Here is a 22,417-nt window from a genome sequence, read left to right as displayed (position 1 = left end):
GACTTCTTCACCGGCATAACTCTCATGCAAAGTTTGCACATTGCTTGTGTAGTATGATATCAACTGGCTGGCCTTCATGGTTTAAAATGGAAATATTTTCAATATTCCGACGCTGCATTTTCTTTAATGATGGACAATGATTCACAATTCATGAGCGTTATTTCCTGTGATTATTAAATAAATTACATTATTAAATAAGTGAGTAAATAAACAAGTAACAAGCTAACTCAAAACTCATGTGCTTAATTTCTATTTCAATTTGCTTATGCAGGTACAAAGACTCTTGATTTTTTTGCAAGAGTCTTTGTATTAATCATGTTAATTATGTATTAATGTGTATAAATAAATAAATAAATAAAAAAAAAAAATATATATATATATATATATATAATTTATTTATTTGTATATATTTATACACATTAATACATGATTAACCCATTATACACATTGATTATGTAATCAATAATTATTTGTCATTTAGTTATTACAATTTTTGACTATCACATTTTAACTTTCTTGTATTTATTTTTCTGAAATCCATGTACATTATTCAGTCCATTTTTTTTACTTGAATTGTTATGCTGTTAATACATTTTGTAATTAAATATTTGATATGAATATTAGTAATATGCAGACTTGTAGCATAATATGCAGACTTTTGGACCCCACTGTGTAGGTCAAGGTCAAAAGCGCAAAAACGATTTTCTGTCATGGGACTGTCATTCTTTAAATTGCATGTTATTGATTCTACTGCTATATTTTCTGAACAAATGCATAGATATAATCATGAGCAGAAAGAAATGCTCTCAAGGTCACGATTTCTTTTGAACTTCTTTGAACTAATGCAGCTTCTACAGCTCACAAAGTCAGTGTAATGAGGTCACATGTAGGCCATTCCTGATTAAAACCCGCCACACGTTTGCTTGACAGTGAAATCCCATACAGCCGCCATGAAGAAGCTATTGTATTCTTATCAGTGAGTCTGTTTACATGCATAATTAATATCATCACAAATTAGCTCAAAAAATCATGTTTACTGAGATTTGAAATTTTCCTACATCAAAACATGTACACAGATATGCTTATAATGGCGATTGGGTTTTGACCTTTAGCCAATAAAGTAACACCATTTAAATCGGCTGACACATTGTTAGTTTTGCAAGCGTAATCCGTGTAAGATTGTGCTTTTATGCACACTCAATATTCCCTACCTGAATCTCTCACACTTCACTGTGCTGATACTGTTATCGTATTTGTATGAGCCAGGTCTCACAGGAAAGTTTTTTTTCTCTTTACCCTGGTTTAATATCTTCCTTCCTCTCCTTTTCCCCCCATCTCTGTTCAGTGTGTAGATATTAAATTTGGGAGGGTAGAAATAACTGTTTGGGTTCTGGATTGTCATGTGGCGCTCAGAGGTGTTACTTGCTCACACACACCGGCAGAACGTTTTTTCCACATCATTTATTTCTCGCTCTGCAGTGTGGATGTTCTTTCCCTTTGGGGTTCAGGAAAGTTCCCATTAGTGATAGGGACTTCATAAAATCTTTCATATTACGAGTGAGGAAAAGGGTAAAGGCGGCCTGGAGCTCTGTGGATTCGGCCTCTGTGAAATATCAATGTTTTGCGTGTTCTGGAGCCGGGCGTATGAGCTGAGCGTATGAAGCGTAATGCAAATCCAGTTTTTATAGTATACATGAGGGAAAATGTTTTTCATGCACTTAATGTAAAATGTGAAACTGATTTGCTTTCACTATGGGAGTTATTTTCTTCTCTCCAGTGGTCCTAAGATGAGACGTGAAGTCTGAGCAGACACGACTCTTGAGTGATGACTGTGGCTCTCTGGGGTTTAAGTGAGCACTGTTATATAAAAACACTCTTCCCCTATATCAGCCTTTCTAAGCGCCAAACATCCGTCTGCTGGCTGTGCTGAGCGTCCACTGAAAAGCCCATCAATCTCTTCTATTGTGGTCTTCTCTGAAGATTTTCTTTAACAGTCCAGAGTTGCATGTGCCTTGTTTTATTTACCTTTTTTCCACGGACAGGATGTTGGTACCAAAGCTGGTGCCAAATCAAGAACCGTTCTGGGCTGTTTCTCCCAAAACCGTTGGAACCGATGGTCTCTCTCAACCTAGGCTCACAATGCTTCTAGTTAACCCAACCCTACAAATTTCTCATTGTGGAAAAGGTAGTTTCGGGCTGGAAAATTGTGCCAGACTCTGAAACCAACTAGTCTGGACTGGGAATGGCTAAAAGCAGAAGTCGGAGATAGGATAATCAATGGCCACCTCCTTTATTGCGTAGAAACTCCAGGAACAAAATTTTTTCTATTTAGAGATGTTGTATATTACAGGCTGGTAAACCCAGCCTGATTTGCCAGCGATTTAATTTCGCCTCTGAAACCTGTACATTCAATTCTACTGCTTCTGTTACACTTTTGCAGGAACCAATCACAGACTGGCTTATCCACCTGGCACGCTATTGGAGGGTTTGACACGATGGCGGATAGAGAAGCGATGGGTCGTTGTCTGTTGATCACGCCTCTTGTGGTCTGATTGGTTGAAGGACTATCCAATTGCATACAGAGTCATTTGGCCCGTCCTTTGGATGAGACGTTAAACCGAGGTCCTGACTCTCTGTGGTCATTAAAAATCCCAGGATGTCCTCTGATAAAGAGTAGGGGTGTAACCCCGGCATCCTGGCCAAATTTGCCAATTGGCCTCTGTCCATCATGGTCTCCTAATCATCCCCATATATATGATTGGCTTCATCACTCTGTCTCCTCTCCACCAATCAGCTGATGTGTGGTGGGCATTCTGGTGCAATATGGCTGCCGTCGCATCATCCAGGTGGTGCTGCACATTGGTGGTGATGTAAAGCGCTTTGAGTGCCTAGAAAAGCGCTATATAAATGTAACAAATTATATAATTATTTATTAATTTGAGTTATGCTCGTTGATCATGCCTCTTGTGGTCTGATTAGTTGAAGGACTATCCAATTGCGTAGATTAATTTGAATTATGCTTGTTTAATCACGCCTCTTGTGCAGTAGAAAATACAGAGCAGACTCCCCAGGCCAATGTTCAATCTTAAATGGAGCTTGGTCTGGTGATAGCCAGACAAGTTGTATGTGTGAATATGCTAGGAATCTCAGGTTGCTTTCACACCTGAGCATTTGTTTCGGAACCTGGTGCGTTTTCACCCTTGGGTCGGTTCGTTTAGGCATATGTGAACACTGCAATCGCTCTCGGATCTGCACCAAAACAATCCCAGGTGGTCTAGGCCCGGGGGCTGTTCGTTTGAGGTGTGAAAGCAATCCTACCCAACGGACCAACTGGTATTATAACGAGAAATGTGCTATATAAATAGCAGTCATGTCTGACTCTGTGAGTGAACACATTGGTTAACACAGTTGAAAACAAAAAGAGCACTTCATCTTAAAATGTTGTGTAGGAGAATGCTGTCCCGATGAAGCCTTGATTCCTGCTCTAGCTGCATTATAACATATGTGTAGTTTTTGCGTGTGCATTGACACAGTTAACCTCTAGACAGCGCTGGGAGATCCAAAGAGAGCATGTTTGAATTTGCTGTGGTATTAATACAAATGTAATATATAATGTAACAGCGGGAGTGACGGCTACATTCGTATAGTGTTTGCATGTCTTGACAGTTACAAATAAAGCCACAATAAGCTCAAGGAAAAAGTTAACATTGGCCTGCATGGTAATGAGGAGCCGTCAATGGTCTCTTATTGTAACACATGCTATAGTTAAACAATTACAAGTACTATATGTTAGTTTTAAGGCTGAGTACAAGTTAGAAAGAGCTTTAAAATATGGACTTTCCTAACCATGACTCACTACAACAACAACAAAGCCTCGCCCCCTTTGGTGTGTACCGGCACTTTATTTTTTCCACTTAAAGCTCTGCTCCTGCGCACATTGCACCTTCATCTCTGCTTTGAGTGCAGCTTTCAGTGAGCGCGCTCTAAAACAAAACTCTGGCTAATCTGAACGCCTCTGATTATTATGCTGCGTTCACACCAAACGCAAAAAGAGCGGCAAAATCGCGTCTACCGCGTCTAGTTGGACGCTTTAACATTTTGAATACATTCACGCGTCCACAGCGAATTGGACACGCGTATAAAGCGAGCATTTGAAGCGAAATAGACGCGCGTTCAAGGCGCTCCAGATGTCATAAAACACCACTCTGCCTCTTTTCATTTTCATTAGAAATATATATTAAACATTAATAGCCACACAAATGTAGTCCAGGCAACGCCTACATTATCTTCCCTGCATGTATATATAAATATCCTTAAAAAATAAAGTTATGAAACTTCTCTTTGCCCTCAGTCAAAACGATTTGGCAGACAACAAATTATAGATTCATGACACCAAAGATCGCCCGTTAGATCTACACAAGACGAACCACTATAGGACATCAGAGCCGGCGGCAAACGGCAGAAGGACTGGCAGATGAAAGGCTGTTCTCGCCAGGGTTAATGAGCGCTCCTTGACCGATGATCGCCTGGATCTCACAACTCCAAAAACACAGGATAATTTTTTTTAATAGGTGCTCTCTTTATAAATAAACCACAGATTTGAGCTTTAAACAACTACATTCTCACCTGAAAAAGTCTTAACCTCATTTTGTGACACAATAGTAGTATTTTTAAACTATGCAGGGTTTCTCATCACATCACTTTACCACGTGACAGCAGCAAGCAGGCTCCAGATTGGTTAACGCGGCGCGAATTGACGCCAAAGTTCAGATTTTTCAACTCGGGCGTCAGACATGAATTCGCTTCAAACAAGTGAATGCACAAAAAGCACCACTCGCGCATAACGCGCGTATCGCGCAAGACGCTCAATTCGCGTCCAATTTGCGTTATTGAGGCGGAAGCGTGTCCACCGCGCCGTGCAAAACACGTCTATCGCGCTGCAGGACCTCCAGACGCGCATCAACACGCCTTTCCATTGACTTAACATTGAAATCACTCGCTCCTGACGCTCTATTCGCATTTGGTGTGTACGCAGCATTAGACATCGCATTCATAACCTCATTAGAAACACGTGTGATTGGTTATAATGTGCAACGCGATTATAACAGATGGCTTTTGAGAAGACTAAAATAAGTTCAACCGCCAAAGTGGCTAGGGGGAGTGACTGTGTTACACACCTCAGCCGAAATACACCCGCAAATGGCAGGTTGTTGGGTTTTAATGTCAAGCCCTGATTGTAACAAATTAATTTCAGAACAAAACAAACAATCTATAGGTGTGAAAACGCTCTCAATCACACTGTACCTTTGTTTCATTTTCTTTCTTTTCTTTGTTTAATGTTTTAATTTTATTGTTGTAGCATTTTTTTGGGGTTGGTTTTGTTTTTTGTTTTGTTTTGTTAACACTATGGGGCGCGTTTTTGAGCATCGGGCGGCTTCGTTTTTTGGTGTGTTCTGCACCATTTCCCCTAGTCGGACGCCGTATGTTTTTTTTGGGCCGATTCAGCACACCTTGAATCGTGTTGGGCCGATTCAAGTCAGTGCATGAGAATAAAAGCAAAAGTGATGAAAGAGAGCAAAGAATTCAAGACGGTACAGACAGAAGGCTGTTATAATTTTACATCATCTTACCTGAGCAATCGAATGCACAAATATTTTCATAATAACATGAGCCGACTGGAATGAAGAAAGTGATCAGCGTGTTTGCTGTTCAAAATGGTAAGCAAGTGCCGCTTTGTTTACGGTTTGTACAGAATATCTGCACTCCTAGTTTCGGTTTCCCTTTTTGAATGACGAAAATAAAACTATTGAGATAGACTGATATTTACTTACAAGCAGACACAGAACGTACAGCTAGTTGACAGTCGTCTTTAGTCCTTTTGGTGTGTTCAAGCGTAGCTTTTTGGCCGAGACGCAGCCGACGAGAAGCATCAACACAGTTGGCTTTTGACGCTGCTAGTTCTTTCGTCGGCTTGTGTCCCAGGCTTAACATTGATGCTACAGATAAAATGACAGCAAAATTAATGTTTTGTATTGTATCGTATCGTTAGCACCATTTAAGTGCAAAGGTGTTAGTGCTCTGAAATGGCGGACGGAATCTTTTTTTGGGAGGATTTGGCTTTTTGCACGGGAGGTTCATGTGTGAATGCTTGTTTGTTTTCTCTAAAGATGACTTACAGAGAGAGTGCTGAGGTGGAACTGTTTGTATAATCTGCACATCAATGACATGATAATTATGTTGTATCACTAAGAGCCTGCTGGAGTATCAGTCCAGAGTAAATCCCACCTGAAGGGCTTTTGTATTTAGTCACTCTCAGTCATGCTGTGCCTCTATAGACATTAAGATCAGTCGCCCACATTCGCGCTCTTAATACACTCATATCTTGCTGCACTCGTCTCTGCAGGTCATATCATCATTCTCATCGTAAGTATCCTTCTCTTTACATTAGAGTGGATGCATAATGACCAAAGCGATGAAAAGCAGCACTATGAATTCACAATGAACTGACGCAGTAGTTTTCCAAGGCTCCTGTTTCAGTGTAGTTTGGTGCACGTTACGTAACGGATACGGCTTCTGTCAGGATAGATGATGCACATCTAGGTGGTAAATTTTGATGACTCTGATAGGTGTCCTCTATGATTAAACTCACTTTGGTATGTCAGGATGAACACTTCCCCTGATGAGGAGTGACAGCAGCTGCTGCTGTAGTCGCAGGAGGTGCTTGTTATCAGTTTGAGTGTTGTAAAAAAGGATTGTCAAACACATTCTAGTTTGAGGATCAAGACATCTTATACATGCAGAATTTTTTATAAACAAAAAACTGTTTTGTAAACCATTTAGAGTACCTCTTTTTACTTCCAGGTTTATACAATTTAGAATTTGGTGTTAAATGGTGTGTTACAATAAATGGTCACAATATATCACAATACAAAACTGCAGCAATATGTATCGTGTATAGTGACAATCTGTATTGTGGATAGTTCACCCAAAATGAAAATGACTGTGTGATTTAAAAAATTCAAGTTTTAGTGTCAGTACTACATTAAACTACTATGTATAATGTTGAATATAATTTATAATAATGCAATGGGGAAATATTTGTGGAAGTGAAGTGACGTGTGGCCAAGTATGGTGACCCATACTTGGAATTTGTGCTCTGCATTTAACCCATCCAATTGCACACACACAGTAGTGAGCACCCACACCGTGAACACACACCCAGAGCAGTGGGCAGCCCGGGGAGCAGTTGGGGGTTCGGTGCCTTGCTCTAGGGCAGGGGTGTCCAATCCTGCTCCTGGAGAGCCACTGTCCTGCAGAGTTTAGCTCCAACCCCAATTAAACACACATGTACCAACTAATCAAGGTCTTATTAGGCATATTAGAAACTTCCAGACAGGCGTTGAGGCAAGTAAGAGCTAAACTCTGCAGGACAGTGGCCCTCCAGGACCGACTTTGGACAGCCTTGCTCTAGGGTCTCACCTCAGTTGTGGTATTGAGGGTGGAGAGTGCTAGTTATTCACTCCCCCCACTGACAATTCCTGCCGGACCTGAGACTCGAACCCGCAACCTTCGGGTTACAAGTCTTACTCTCTATCCATTGTACGGGGAGTCCCGATAATGCCAAATGTCTTAAAGGGTTAGTTCACCCAAAAATGAAAATTCTGTCATTAATTACTTACCCTCATGTCGTTTGACACCCGTAAGACCTCCGTTTATCTTCGGAACACAAATGAAGATATTTTAGTTGAAATCTGATGGCTCTGAAAGGCCTCCATTGGCACAATGAACGGTTCACTCTCAAGACCCTTAAAAGGTACTAAAGACGTCGTTACAAAGTCCATCTCACTACAGTGGTTCTTAAATAACTTTATGAATCGGCGAGAATTGTTTTTGTGCGCAAAAAAACCCTAAATAACGACTTATATAGTGATGACGATTTCAAAACACGGCATCATGAAGCTTCGAAGCGTTATGAATCAGTGAGTCGAATCATGATTCGGATCGCGTGTCAAACCGCCAAACTGCTGAAATTTGGCGATCCAAACTGCTGATTCGACTCACTGATTCATAACGCTTCGAAGCTTCATGATGTCGTGTTTTGAAATCATCATCACTATATAAGTCGTTATTTAGGGTTTTTTTGCGCACAAAAACTGTTCTCGCCGATTCATAAAGTTATTGTAGAACCACTGTAGTGAGATGGACTTTGTAACGACGTCTTTAGTACCTTTTAAGGGTCTTGAGAGTGAACAGTGCATTGTGAAAATGGAGGCCTTTCAGAGCCATCAGATTTCAACTAAAATATCTTCATTTGTGTTCCGAAGATGAACGGAGGTCTTACGGGTGTCGAACGACATGAGGGTAAGTAATTAATGACAGAATTTTCATTTTTGGGTGAACTAACCCTTTAAGCCTGGTTTATACTTTCGCCTGGCTCCGCAGCGCCAAAAGGACGAGGCGTTTATACTTGATGCGCTCGCCGTTGAGTAATTGTTCTATAAACCATCAGGAAACAGCTGTTAGAAGACAATATTTATTTTAGTGCACTTGACCAAAAACCACACTACAAAAGAATCGTGTAAAACTCAGTAAACCTTGATATTACTATTTGTGACATTAGAACAAAATGTATATACACATGTATACAACTAAATTAACGATCTCTTAAATATTTCCTAGTTTCACAAAATATTTTCATTTAGTTTCGTGAACATTTTTTATTAATGGATCTTTATTTTCAATAAAAGGGCTTATTTATGCTTTTATAGGCTCATTTTGTAAATACAAGCAACTAATTTGTATGTGCAAACTGGGTGCCGGTGTGATGAGACGTCATGCTCGGCTAGATTAGCCTCAAACTCATGCATCTTCTGATGCAGAGCTGCGCGGAAAGTTGCAAAAAATACACTGCACACCGCTATGCAAAATGGGGTCTTGCGCACTCAACGCTCACTACCGCCCACTCCGCAATGATGTAATTTTTGACGCATGCACCTTTTGCGCACTTGCGGATGCGGCGTGTATAAACCAAGCTTTATGTTACCAGTAAAAAGTGGCCTACATTATTTTAAATATATCTAGTCAGTGACAGAGTGCATATTCGTCACATTAAAGTACTTTTCTGTAAGTGTGTGCAGCACAGAAAACAGCATGCAGGTCTTCTTGCGCTTGAATGGTTTAAAGTCATATTAAAATGCACACAAAGGAATCGATAAGAGGAATCGAAATTTTAACTTTATAACAAGTATCTTAAGTTTCCAATTCCATAATCCCCAACCCTAACTAATACTGAACATTAAAACACAGTTAAACTGGTTTTATAGTTAGTGTGTTAGTATAGTTAGTTAGTGTGGTGTCATATGCTGCGTCCCAATTCGCATACCAATACTACGTCCTAAAAGTATGTACTCTTTTTTTTGGGGAAGAAAAAGTACATACTTTTGAGTGTGTAGCAGAAGAGTAGGCAAGCTTTGGGACATACTACTTCGCCATCTTTAACGGACAGCTCTGTCGTATAGTTACATGCATTCTGTCACCGTTAAAACTGCCATGTCAATCATCTTGTCACAGTTTAAAACCTCCACATTCAATTTAATTTAGTTTCCTGCCAGTCATGGGTCTTTCATGCAGAGACTCCCCTCATATGTTTGCAATTTGAATATGATGATGCGTTTAAATGTTAATGGCCAAACGTATCATTACAAAAGTTCACGTTGCAGATGGAATATAATGTGGATAACACTGAATAAATATCTTTTCGTCAGGTTAAATACTGATAATTGATCACTCAAACCCCTTTATCTAAACCTCTCTACTTAACAGCCGGATTCGCACATCCGCGTTGCTTGTAGTTTTTTTAACACTTTTTGTTCGTGTTTGTAATTCTAATCGAATCCTCGTCCAACTCGCAATGGGTTGTGGGCAATATCAGCTGTTAGAGTGGGCAGGAATCTGCACTTCAGATTCTAACCGGAAAATACTAACTAGAATACTCTTTTCAACATACTACGATTTGGGATGTATTAATCTAATTTCAAATACTATTTAGGACATATGGTATGCTAATTGGGAAGCAGCAATGTAGTGTAAAGTGTATCATTCAGTGGTGTTGATACGCCTATTATTTTTCCATGTGGTCTTTATTGCAGTGAGCCAATTTTACAAACTTCAAAGTAGGAAAATTAACCATCTTTGACACCTCTCTAGTAATAGAATATCATTGTTACTGTATTAGCATAGCACCCAGAAATCTCAGCATCAAGGTCCTTGTAATTGTGACTGTCACTTCTGCAGCAGTCAAAGGGTTGAGGACACTTGGTGCGGTTGCACAAACACAATCTGTTCTGATCTATTTTTACAGCGTGTGAATGTTTTCAATGGGATTTGTGTAATGGAGGCCAGCTAGTAGTCGCTGTGCGAGTAAACCTCAATCCTCTGATTCCAAGAGACGCTCTAGCGACTGACTGGTTGCAGCCATTAGCTTCCTTGTTAGAGCGTCCGACTCTCATGCCTGCAGACCCGGGTTCGAGTCCCGCTTGGAGCGGGTGGTTTGAACAGGAGGGGTTACATTGGTGCCTTGACCCGGATGGGAGTGAGGTTTAGGGGGTGAGTGTAAAGCAAGCCAGCTAGTAGTCGCTGTGCGAGTAAACCTCACTCCTCTGATCTCAGGAGATGCTCTAGTGACTGACTCAAGAGGTTGCAGCCTTTAGCCTCCTTGTTAGAGCGTCCGACTTATGCCAGCAGACCAGGGTTCGAGTCCCGCTTGGAGCGGGCGGTTCGAACAGGAAGGGTTACATTTGCAACATCTTCAGCTGATGACACAAGGGAGCAATTTGAGATTCCAGTAGTTTTGACCACCACAAATTTCAATGGCATGTCTAAAATAAGTTTGTTGAACCACTAAAATGATTTACTGCAACTAACTAAAAACTTAAACCGAATTAAAATTAAATGAAACCGAAATAGCAATGATAAAAAACTAATAAAATGACAAAAGCACATACGTGTAACAGCAAAATGACTTAAAAATGTAACTAAAATTGACGTGAAAACTAAAAATACAAATAAAAGAGCACCGAGCAATGGCCTAGTTGTAGTGCACATCAATTTAATTTTTGCATTTGATATATTAGTCAATTAAATGCATTTGATGTTAATGTCCTTTAAATGTAGGCAGTATTTCATAATTTTTAGTCAGTTTTAGTCTGAAATTGCATGTAATTTTAGTTGAAGAAAATACAATCTTGGTTGAAGATAATGTGCGAAATGATGAAATTGTTTCCAGACAGCTTCTGTCATAATAGCATATAATGAGTATACTGAAGTATATACACTGTGAATCTCCTGTTTGTAGATGATTCCAGCGCAGAGGGCTCAGACGAATCCACCGTGGGCCGCAGCTATGTGAAAAAAAAGCTGGAACATGGCTTAACGCGGATCTGGCAGGTAGGGAGCGTTTACTTGTTTCTTTCTCGGTTTCTTTTCCATTTCTCCATTAGCTTCATGACTTGCCCTCCCACCCCTCGTCCTTCTCTCTTTGCCCCCAGGACGTCCAATTGAAAGTGAAAGCCTATTTGCTGGGAACAGACATGTCCAACTTCAAGTACGACGACTTCATTGTGGTTCTGGATGTTATCAGCAGGTAGGGACCCACTTCCTCATTAGTGCTAATTGGATTGGCCTGCAGGGACCAACTGCACCCCCCCCCCCCCCCCCCCCTCTGCCTCATGAGAAACTCCCCTAAAGAGAAAACGGGGCCAGGGGGCATCAATGAAACCGCTTGTTCCTCAACAAGAGTCCCTGGTCATCCCCATTAACAGGGCTCAATTAAAAGGCCATTTTGTGTGTGAAACCGCAGCCCTCTGTATTGATCCTTCCTCGGGGTCGCTGACTTGTGTGAATAGACGCGCCATTTTCTGCCCTCGCTGGGACACGTGATGTGAAGTAACTCTTTGGGGTTAATTAGAAGAGTGAACCACTTTCTAATTCTTTGCATCTTTTTCTCTCGTTCCTTTTCCTTTGTTTCTCCTCCAATTGACAGGTTGATGCAGGTGGGAGAGGAATTCTGCGGCAGCAAGTCCGAGGTGTTGCAGGAGTCCATTAAGAGACAAAGTGTGAACTACTTTAAGAACTATCACAGGTGAGATACAGTAAATGACCCATGGCCCAGTTGACCTCAGTCACAATCAGTTCCAGGAGGGATTTATTCAAAGTGGAAAGAGTTCTACATGGACTACTGTCATTTTGTTTGTTTCCCCAACAAAAAGCCAATAGGAATTTTCCATTGACTTAAGCTTTTTGACCAACAAAAGTTACTGTTTTTTTTAACCAACATAGTCTTCATGAGTGAACAGAATAGAGCTTTTGAATGAGTTCTGGAGCCTAAATATAATTGGCCGAAGTAATTAAAAGCTAAAGGTTGGCTATAAACGAAACAACACTACCGTCACATGACTTCAACGTCACTACCATTAAGTCAACATGAAATCAAAATTGGCCATTCTTGTTTAAAATGGAATGTTGCAGTATTTATTAAAAATGATTTATCTGTGCATATATTAATTGCAAGTCATTCGTAATCTTTAATCAGGGATGTCCAGTCCCGGCCTGGGGATGAATTTCAAGTGGCCCGCAGCTTGTCTATTAAAACATACAGTATTATATGTGGCCCTCCACGCAAAATTTACAAATCGTGCAGTTTCACAATGTCAACACAAGGTGGCAGTTCTAGATTTTAGGCCAGGGAAAGCGCCAAAAACGGAACGAAACAGTGCTACTACAACGCACAAGCTCACAAATGTGTTTACATGCTGAGTGTCTCGATCACATGACCACTAGCCAGTGAGAAGTGTTCGAGTTCGGCATAGTTATCTAATTTTATTATATTTTTAATGTAATAAAGGCCAAATTACAGGCTATAATTATGTCATAAACTTGCCGTTTTGTGCATTTGTATTTATATTAAATGTAGACTAAATACCATGAAGCCATTCTAGATATAGAAACAATATTTTTACTTTTTACCATGTAGTGAGGTTTACGGTTTTACCTGTGGCGATCTAAATAGAGTGCTTGTTCATTTAAATAAGAATAGAGTCCTGACTCAGTAATATTTAAATTTCACCCTTTAAAAACTAGTTAAGTTTTACAGATATTGTTTGTGTATTAAATTTACATCTGTGTCCTATCTCAAGCTACTCTACTGTCTGCTCAATCTTTTGTCAAATCAAAATATGTAATATATTATAAGTTTACAGATTATAGTATATATATATATATATATATATATATATATATATATATATATATATATATATATATATATATATATATATATATATATATATATATATATATATATATATATATATATATATATATATATATATATATATATATATATATATATATATATATATATATATATATATATATATATATATATATATATATATATATATATATATATATAACATTTAAAAGGAGCCGGACCCCAGGTGTGTCCTCAACATCAAATCTGTCCCCCTTTTAAAAAAGTTTGGACACCCCTGTCTTTAATCAAAGTAACTTTCCTTCTGACATTTCTGATGACGTGTTTACCGACAAGAGGGCGGTACAACCCATCACTCACATGAGATCGACCAATAGTAAACAACAACCATCCCATCAATTTCCCATGGAAAAAATCAAGTCCCACCCTACTTTTCGTCTTGTTCGAGAAGCAGGGTCACTCTTGTATACGTCACAATAGGGAAAAAAGACTACCATTCCATTCCAACTTCCATTTCATGCCGACTTTAAACTTTTGAGATCTCTTCCAAAAAGTTGGAAAGCCTGAGTTAGAATACTTTGCAAAAGTGCGAGGCTGTAAAAGCAGATGAGTGAGTAGATGAGTTTAACTGCTCAGTGTGATGATGTTAAATGTCCCAGACAATATCTGCAGTCCCATTTAGCCGCTTGGAATCATTCGCGTTTTTCAGGATGTAAAAGCTTTAAAAAAATCACGAGTGGGTTATTACTGATGAATCTTTTGCCGTAGAATAAAACATGAAAATTTATTGAGCTTGTGCTAACCACAGACTTTATTTCAGGCATTTAAGCAAAAACCCTTTCAAAAGAAACACTTGACTTCTGTAAGACCAAAAATGCATTTTTCAGGTATTTTTTTTTAGTACTCATTCCTGCAAAACTGTATTGCGACCACTGATAGTGTTGTTTATTTGTACATTCTTTCTGCACTAAATTAATTATGCAAATAGGTTAACACTACACATGCCTAAACAAATCTGGATGTTGTTAATGTCACACTGTTCCTGTAGCTCAAAAAGCAGCATGGCACATGGTTTCATGTGTATTTCATCTGTATCTCAGTATTTTGCTGGAATATATCCGCCTGGGACCCAGGAATAGACATTTGTCCTCTGTATTGGACGTTATTTTAGTAGTTTTCTTTGACACCATACATGTTTTAAGTTTAAAGAGCACTTTCAGGGATACCAAATGTTTTGAAGTTTCACAATGACAACTGCCGCTCCTCAAACTTTAAAAATGACTCGCATTAATTTAGTGATCAGTTTTAACACTCTTATGGAAAATGATAATATTTTGTAATTATTTAAATCTGACTCATTTTTGAATTGTTAAATCAGCATCTCAGGAAAATGCTTTTCAAATCAAAATATGACTTTATATATGAAACTGGACATCGATTTCATACATGTCCACTGTAGAGGACGCCAGGACTTAAATCATGTTTATTAGGAGACACAACAAATGAATAGGGAAAGAATTTATATTTCAATATTACTATGAAATATTAGATATTATTATAAAAATGTTGCCAATTACTACTCACTTTATTACACTTATTTTTGCATTACATGTTGCTCCAAGTACACGTTAATATGCAAATTACATACAATGTATCGATACATTGTATATAATGGGGAAACTGATTATCATTTTACACACATATTGCATAAAGCAAAATGATATATCAAATTATTTTGTTATATCTTTCATAACATAGTTGAGAATCATCTTTATACAAAGTTTGGTATAAAAAATCCTGAAACCTAAAAATTGATTGGAAAAAAATCCCATTAATTTTGCCGATTCGTGTCTATTCATGTCTTTTTTTCTTTTCTTTTTTTGAGTCCTGGTGTCCTCTACAGAGGACATAGCATAACATACGAATACAATATCAACAATTGTTCTTTTTTTTTTTCTATGCTCTAAACCAGTGGTTCTCAAACCTGTCCTGAAGTACCACCAGCCCTGCACGTTTTGTATGTCTCCCTATATCTGACACACCCATTTCAGGTCTTGCAGTCTCTACTAATGAGCTCATGAGTTGAATCAGGTGTAAAAGATGAGGGAGACATATGTAACCACTCCTGTGCGAACCGCCTGCTCCAAGTGGGATTCGAACCCGGGTCTGCCGGCATGAGAGTCGGACGCTCTAATAAGGAGGCTAAAGGCACCAACCTCTAGCGTCTGTCGCTAGAGCATCTCTTGAGATCAGAGGAGTGAGGTTTACTCGCACAGCAACTACTAGCTGGCCTCCGTTACACATAGGCTGTTTCTCAATATGCGTTCTTGTCATCAGGCATCAATCGTTGCCCAAGTACTGTTCCAATTCAAAGTTCACATCTAGCCAAGTACAGTTCAAATCCCTGGATGTGTCATTGATCCTCCCCTTTTATCAAGGATGAATCGAGAGCAGACTTGAGACAGCCAGGTATCCCAGAATGCATCCCGCACCAACCAGCAAGCTTAATTTAAAAATACTACTGTTAATGTGTCACGAAATGTAGTTTTAAGACTTTTTCAGGCAAGAATGTACTTGTTTAAAGCTCCAATCCGTGGTTTATTTATAAAGAGAGCGCCTATTTGAAAATTGTATCTGCTGTTTTCGGAGTTGTGAGATCCAGGCGATCACCGGGCGCTCAGCGCTCATTAACCCTGCCAAGAGCAGCCTTTCCTTGGCTAGTCCTTTTGACGTCTGCCGCTGGCTCTGGTGTCTCTGTAGTGGTTAAACATGAGCTATGATTCATCTTGTGTAGATAATAATAATAATAATAATAATAATAATACATTTTATTTGTACTGCACTTTACATTTGGAACAAATCTAACAGGTGATCTTTGGTCTCATGAATCTATCATTTGTTCCCTGGCAAATCATTTTGGCTGAGGGCAAAGAGAAGTTTCATTCATATTTTTAGAATATTTAACTTTACCATTTTTGCCTACTAGAGCGCTGATTTTGTATGTTTGACTGAATTGTTTGCTTTATTTCTTGTGTAGCTTCTTATACCTTTTACTTATACTTTTATAATGGCTGTTATTGATCACACATAAACTGAAATTTAAAAAAAGAGGCAGGGTTCTGTTGTCATATTTAATTTAATTACGGTGATAATAATATGCACACTTATTGTCTGAACCACATATTATATGTTAAATATTTATTTTAAATGTAAGTGAAAAGAGGACAGGGTTGTGTTTTATATTTATTTTTGTTATAAATATTTATGCATTGAAGATAATCAAGGTATGCATTGCCTGAACCACATTTGTGTGTCAATTAATATGTTTATTTTTTTTTTTAATGAATAAAAGAGGCAGAGTGGTGTTTTATGACACATTTCGTTTTATTGTAGCCTGAAATATAGCTACATATAGAGATAACCGGAGTGAGAGCGAGCTGAGTGATGTTTTCAAGAACGCTGCTGTTCCATTAGCAGAGAACCGGTCTTGTGTCCTCCAGTCCTCGGGAGTTTGTTCTCCTGAGTCGAACTTGGCAAGTCTGAACTACCAAGGACGCAAATTTGCGTACTTGGTATTGAGAAACTGTGCAGGGCTGGTAGTACTTCAGGACAGGTTTGAGAACCACTGCTCTAAACAATATAATGACACAAAAAAAAACTACAAAATTCACAAATCTTTTTTTCCTGGTTCTCAGGAGGATATCTAGAATTCTGAATTGTTTAAGTATCCGTAACATACTCAAGCCTGAAAATGTGTTCAGATCTCTACATTGTGACTTGAATGATGAGAGGGATAGCCAACCGGGTCTTTGTTCACACTGCTGGCAAATTGGATTTGATTTTCAAATCTGATCTACAGGACTGATTGTCCACATTGTCATTGTGCAAGTGTTGAAATCTGATTTTGTGCTCTATATCCGGTGCATCCACATCAGCTGCTATAGCAATGATGTATGTCAAACCAATGCCAAGAGACAACAACTGCGAGTAGCTGTCATTGAGAGGAATGAAAGCTGGATAATTTGCCTCGTTTTGCTCATATCCTTCACGACATCTTATCATTGTGCTGAAATCGCAAGATGCGTGAAAGAACATAAATGACAAAGTGATTTTACGCATTCAAGCACATACTGTCCATAACTGCTGACTTCACTACATATTGAATGTTGTATAGTTAACTATATGAGTAATGAGTGAGCGAGAGCGAGTGTATTCAGATGGAGTTAAAGTACTGCGCACTTGGTATGCGCAATAAAAACCCTTTTTGGTGATCACGCTACAAAAATAGTAAAGTGATTTGAGCCAGTTACACCAAAAAATCTGTCTGAACAAAGCCAAAATGTCCATAACCTCTGCTGTAGTCAGCAGTACATAAAACCCTTTGCTTGATGAGATGAAGGACATTGAAAGAGGACATATGACCATTATTTCTGATTATTCAAGCAGTTGGATAGCATCCATAAAGCGATTATCTGTCAGTCCTCTGAATGCTTAATCTCTGCTGTCACTGCATCGCCATTAACACTTTGTGCCATTACAATATATATTGTGCCCTCTGGCTTAGAGGACAAAAAATGGTCCGTTTTTCCCGTAGACTGTAAAAAAAAAATGGACGAAGTGTCTGTGACGTCATCCATAGGATTCTGGAGAGCAGTTTTGAAGCATAAAGTCTGAAAATTGATAACAGATAACTGAAAATGGGCAAAGAGGCGGGACATGGGTGTAGCTGAGGTGACGTGATGACTAACAGACTAACAGATAAATGGCTATCCACCTGTCACTCAAAGTGGCCACGCCCTTAATTGTGCAGAAACTTAAGGCTTTATATAATGTAAACGAATGAGTTATAAAAAAAAATCACCCCCTCACAGTTGTCATTAGCCGTATAGACCAAAAGCACAATTTGTACCAGGCTGTAAACATGTTTTTTTCTGCTGTAAAGTTGGGCATTTTAACATGGGGCTCAATGAGATTCTGCTCGCTTCGCCCTAGTGGCCAGACGATGAATTGCAGTTTAAGTCACTTCCGTATTGGCTTCAAGAGAAACTGAGGGAGGTTGCCGCATGGTTTTTCCTTTGAGTGCTTCAAATTTGATGCATTTGAAATAGTGCTGGGCAAATTAGTAATTGCGTTAACGCGGGCGATGCATTTTTTCAGTTTAACGCATTCAAAATAATTAACGCAACGTCCGTTTTTATATCCATTTTTGCTTAGCGTTACATTATATGATCACGCTTTTATTCATGTAAATGCTTTTAAACAATCTAAGCGCAACAAGACACAAGAGAACGCGCTGTCTGTCAATGTCCTATCTGTGTGGGTGCGTCTCAATCCGCTCCCTAGTTCAGTAGTCAGAGCACTGATCAGGGAGTCGGCCACATTCATGTACACTATATACTGAGTCACCTCCTAGGAAGCTAGGAATCTGATCGAGGGACACCCTGACACACACACACACACACACTCTCGTCAGTCTCGTACACATATCGAGTTCTCTTTCGCTCTTGAACAAACAATAACAACAACACAGAGAATTTTGCCAAAACGCCAGTTTTGTTGAGTATTCTCATATTAGGAGTCTTAAATTAGTTAAATAACGTCTTAAATGAACTTGTGAGAAAATGAGATGCACGTGACAGCGCGTCAGATCCACGTCATGTTCGGCAGCGGCCGATCTTAAAGTGACAGGAGCACTGATGATGTCTGTCATTAATGTTCATCAAAGAACAACGGGAACAGAGAAAGTTGTAGCTTTAATGATGACTAATCTATATTTCCTTTATTATTTATGCAGTTAAGAGTTTGATTACTTTATGCAATTTCTGTGTCTAACAGGGAAGGCCATTGGTAAATAACATTTATTATAATGGGTTTATGTAAAGATTGTTTTAAGTTCAGTTAAATTAAAAGTTGTTATTTTTTAAAGCCTAATAAATGTTGAAATTGGGAGCTTTCAGTTATACCGTAATGCTACGTCATTAATGTTTCATAGAGACATTAGTATCAGTGATACTGGCCTTCATTCATAAAAAGATACCATTACAACACATATTTAAAATATGCTGTCTTCAAATTGTTTCTTTGTTAATTTGGAGAGTAACTGAAATTATTACAATATCAAAATATTAAAAACTCCAATGTTTTTTAATTGGATTAATCATTATTAATTACAGAAAAAAATGTGATTTAATTAGTTATTTTTTTTTAATCGTTTCACAGCACTAATTTAAAAATATCATGGCTTGAAGACGTAACTAGAAATGGTATTTCAAATGTCAAACACCCTGCCATCAGCTGCACTTTTCTTGGATTTAGATACCATGATCACGTTAACGGCCGGTATGCTCTTTAGAGATGAGTGATGGACTTTTATAACGTTCCACTTTGATGTAGACATTTTGTACAAGGCTGCTGGTATTGACCTTGTCTGGCAGCAGGCCACTTTGACACTCATCGCACTCTCTACCTCTAACCTTCTTCACTGATCGACTTTTCCTTGAACCGTTTTTGCCAGCCCATTTCATTTTCAATAAGTTGAATGGCAAAGGGTCTTCACTTGACGAATGCCAACCTCTTGTCATTTCTCTTTGTTCCCTTGCAGAACTCGCCTGGAGGAGCTGCGGATGTTTCTTGAAAATGAAACCTGGGAGTTGTGCCCTGTGAAGTCCAACTTCAGTATCGCCCAGCTCCACGTAAGTCCTAATGCCACAGATAAGACATTGAAATGCAGCGATGTGACTTATTCACGGACCAACTGGCATCGTTGGCAGTCTTTTGAGATTTCACATTTGCATATGAAGATGAGCCGGAGAGTTTTTGTACTGTGCGTGCTTTGAAACGGAAGTCGTCAGATGGCTACGAGCCAAAAGCATATCAGCAAACGTTCTTGCATAATGAGCTTTGTTTACAGTCAAATTCTCCTGGAAAGCGGGTCAAAAAGTGTTCTTTATGTGACCCATTGCAGGAAATGAGATGCGTCTACAGTGAGTGGTTTTCTAACCAAATAGATAGCGTTTTTGTTGATCATCTTCCTTCATATTTCCCATCTTGTCATAATAGGGCGCTTTTATATGCATTTTAAATCTCAGGAAAGGCTTGACAACTTGATAAATGAGGGTAAGCATCATCACTGATTGTATTCCAAAATAAGCTGTTTTCTCTCCTAGTCAGGGTGTCATCCGTCTCAAAACAAATTACGCCCTGGAAGGCAAGTATATTCACCCGAGAGTATCTGGCGAATAAACCGAAATGCATCTCTTTCAATTATTATATGCTAAACTGGGTCTTTCGTTCGGTAAACTGTTCTCTGATGGACCCTTTACACTGTTTTTGTGTAGAATATACAGGTCTTTTTCAAAGAAATGCCACTTGTTTGTGTGGTAGAGAAAGCTGGCGTTGAAAAGCACATCAGTGAATGGCATAATCAGCGGTGCTATTTAATAAGCCACATTTGCATAACGACTCCTCGCTGGAGCTCTGATGTGCAAAGCGGTTTAACTGGAAAGTTTTAGGTCACTTAGCGCTACTGCTCAAAGCTTTCGCACTTTCACCCTTGCAGCTTATTGTTCTTTTTTATTATTATTGTTTGCTTAATTTTCAATGAAAACCTAAATGCACCTGGTCATTTAACCAGCACAAACAATTCCATTAAACCTATTCCACCTAGTTTGTTGTATTAAGCCTGATGTCTCCACACTCCACTGATCCCGATGGGAAATATTATTTGGTTGTAATACTTATTTAACATATAATAAATAAATAGTTTGGGGTCGGTAAGATTTTTTTATTTGATTATAATACTTTATAATAAAAGGTTTCATTTGTTATCTACTTTAGTTAACATGAATTAAGAATGTACAATACTTCTACAGCATTTATTAATCTTAGTTAATGTTAATTTCAACATTCACTCATACATTATTAAAGTCAAAAGTTGTATTTTTTAACATTAGTTAATGCCCTGTGAACTAACTTGAACAAATAATGAATTACTTTTAAGTTGAATAAATACTGTAACTAATGTATCTCTTAGTTCATGTTAGTTAATACATTAACTAATGTTAACAAATTAAACCTTATTGTAAAGTTTTACAGTTTTTTTAATTTTGAAAGAAGTTTATGCTCAATAAAGCTGCATTTATTTGATTAAAAAATGCAGTACAAATTAGTACAAAATATAGAATAATATTTTAAAATGTAATTTAATCACGTGATGATAAAGCTGAATTTACTCCAGTCTTCAGTGTCACATGATCCTTCAGAAATCATAATATGCTGATTTGATGTTCAAGGAACATTTCTGATTATTATAAATGTTGAAAACAGTTGTGCTGCTTAATATTTTTGTGGAAAGTGATAAATTTTTTCAGGATTCTTTGAATATTAAGTTGAAAAGAACAGCATTTATTTGAAATACAAATCTTTTAGAACATGTTAAATGTCTTTACTGTAATAAAAGAAGGGCTGCACGATTTGGGGAAAATATCTAATTGCGATTATTCTGATTAAAATTGCGATTTGCAATTTAAAACTTATTTTAAACTGCAGGGTTATCTGTTAACATGCTGGCAGCCTATGATTAAAAATCACTAGAAATGTCTTAAGGATTTGTTAATAAATAATATATTATTATTATTATAAAAATCTGTGATATCAATTTCTTAATTTTTGTCAGGAGGTATGCAAAATCAAGAAAGAGTTTGTCTTTAATATGAAATATGAGACAATAAACATGACCGCGACAATATATGGTGTATTTGAGCCTTCCCTGGTATTTTCATAATAATAAAGTATACTATAATGCAGTGCTAATCGACATAGACTTCATCACTGTATAGAATACTATAAAATAATTCATAGTCCGCCACAAAAAATATCAAACACTCGACTGACGATATGAAGTGAGTTAAAACACGTTATTAAACGTTGTCTTTTAAAAAAAAAAAAAAATTTAACGAACATTATAAGCGACTCAAACTCGCAGTGCTTTCAGACGGAGCAGCATTTACTACTGACACACTGGGCATATATTTATTATATATAAATATTTATTTATTTCATTAAAATTGCAGCCTTTGTGCTTTCATAATCGCACATAACCCAAATCGCGATTGCGATTCGATTTCAATGAATCGTGAAGCCCTTAAT

General features: G+C 38.2%; 1 protein-coding gene across 2 annotated transcripts in view; it reads left to right on the top strand.

The window, feature by feature from the left end:
* Positions 1–22,417, top strand: part of vps50 (VPS50 subunit of EARP/GARPII complex) — a 253,418-nt gene that overhangs the window by 134,717 nt on the left and 96,284 nt on the right. For both annotated transcript variants that reach the window (XM_079829018.1, XM_079829017.1), the window contains exons 14-17: positions 11,354–11,445; positions 11,547–11,641; positions 12,041–12,139; positions 19,872–19,962. In XM_079829018.1, coding sequence (XP_079685144.1) covers positions 11,354–11,445; positions 11,547–11,641; positions 12,041–12,139; positions 19,872–19,962 — 377 coding nt within the window. The remainder of the gene's footprint in view (positions 1–11,353; positions 11,446–11,546; positions 11,642–12,040; positions 12,140–19,871; positions 19,963–22,417) is intronic.

This window comes from Gobio gobio (genome assembly GCF_949357685.1).
Source record: "Gobio gobio genome assembly, chromosome: 11".
NCBI classification, from domain to species: domain Eukaryota; kingdom Metazoa; phylum Chordata; class Actinopteri; order Cypriniformes; family Gobionidae; genus Gobio; species Gobio gobio.
Note: the sequence above shows the minus strand (reverse complement) of the source record. Positions and strands in the feature narration are given on the sequence as shown.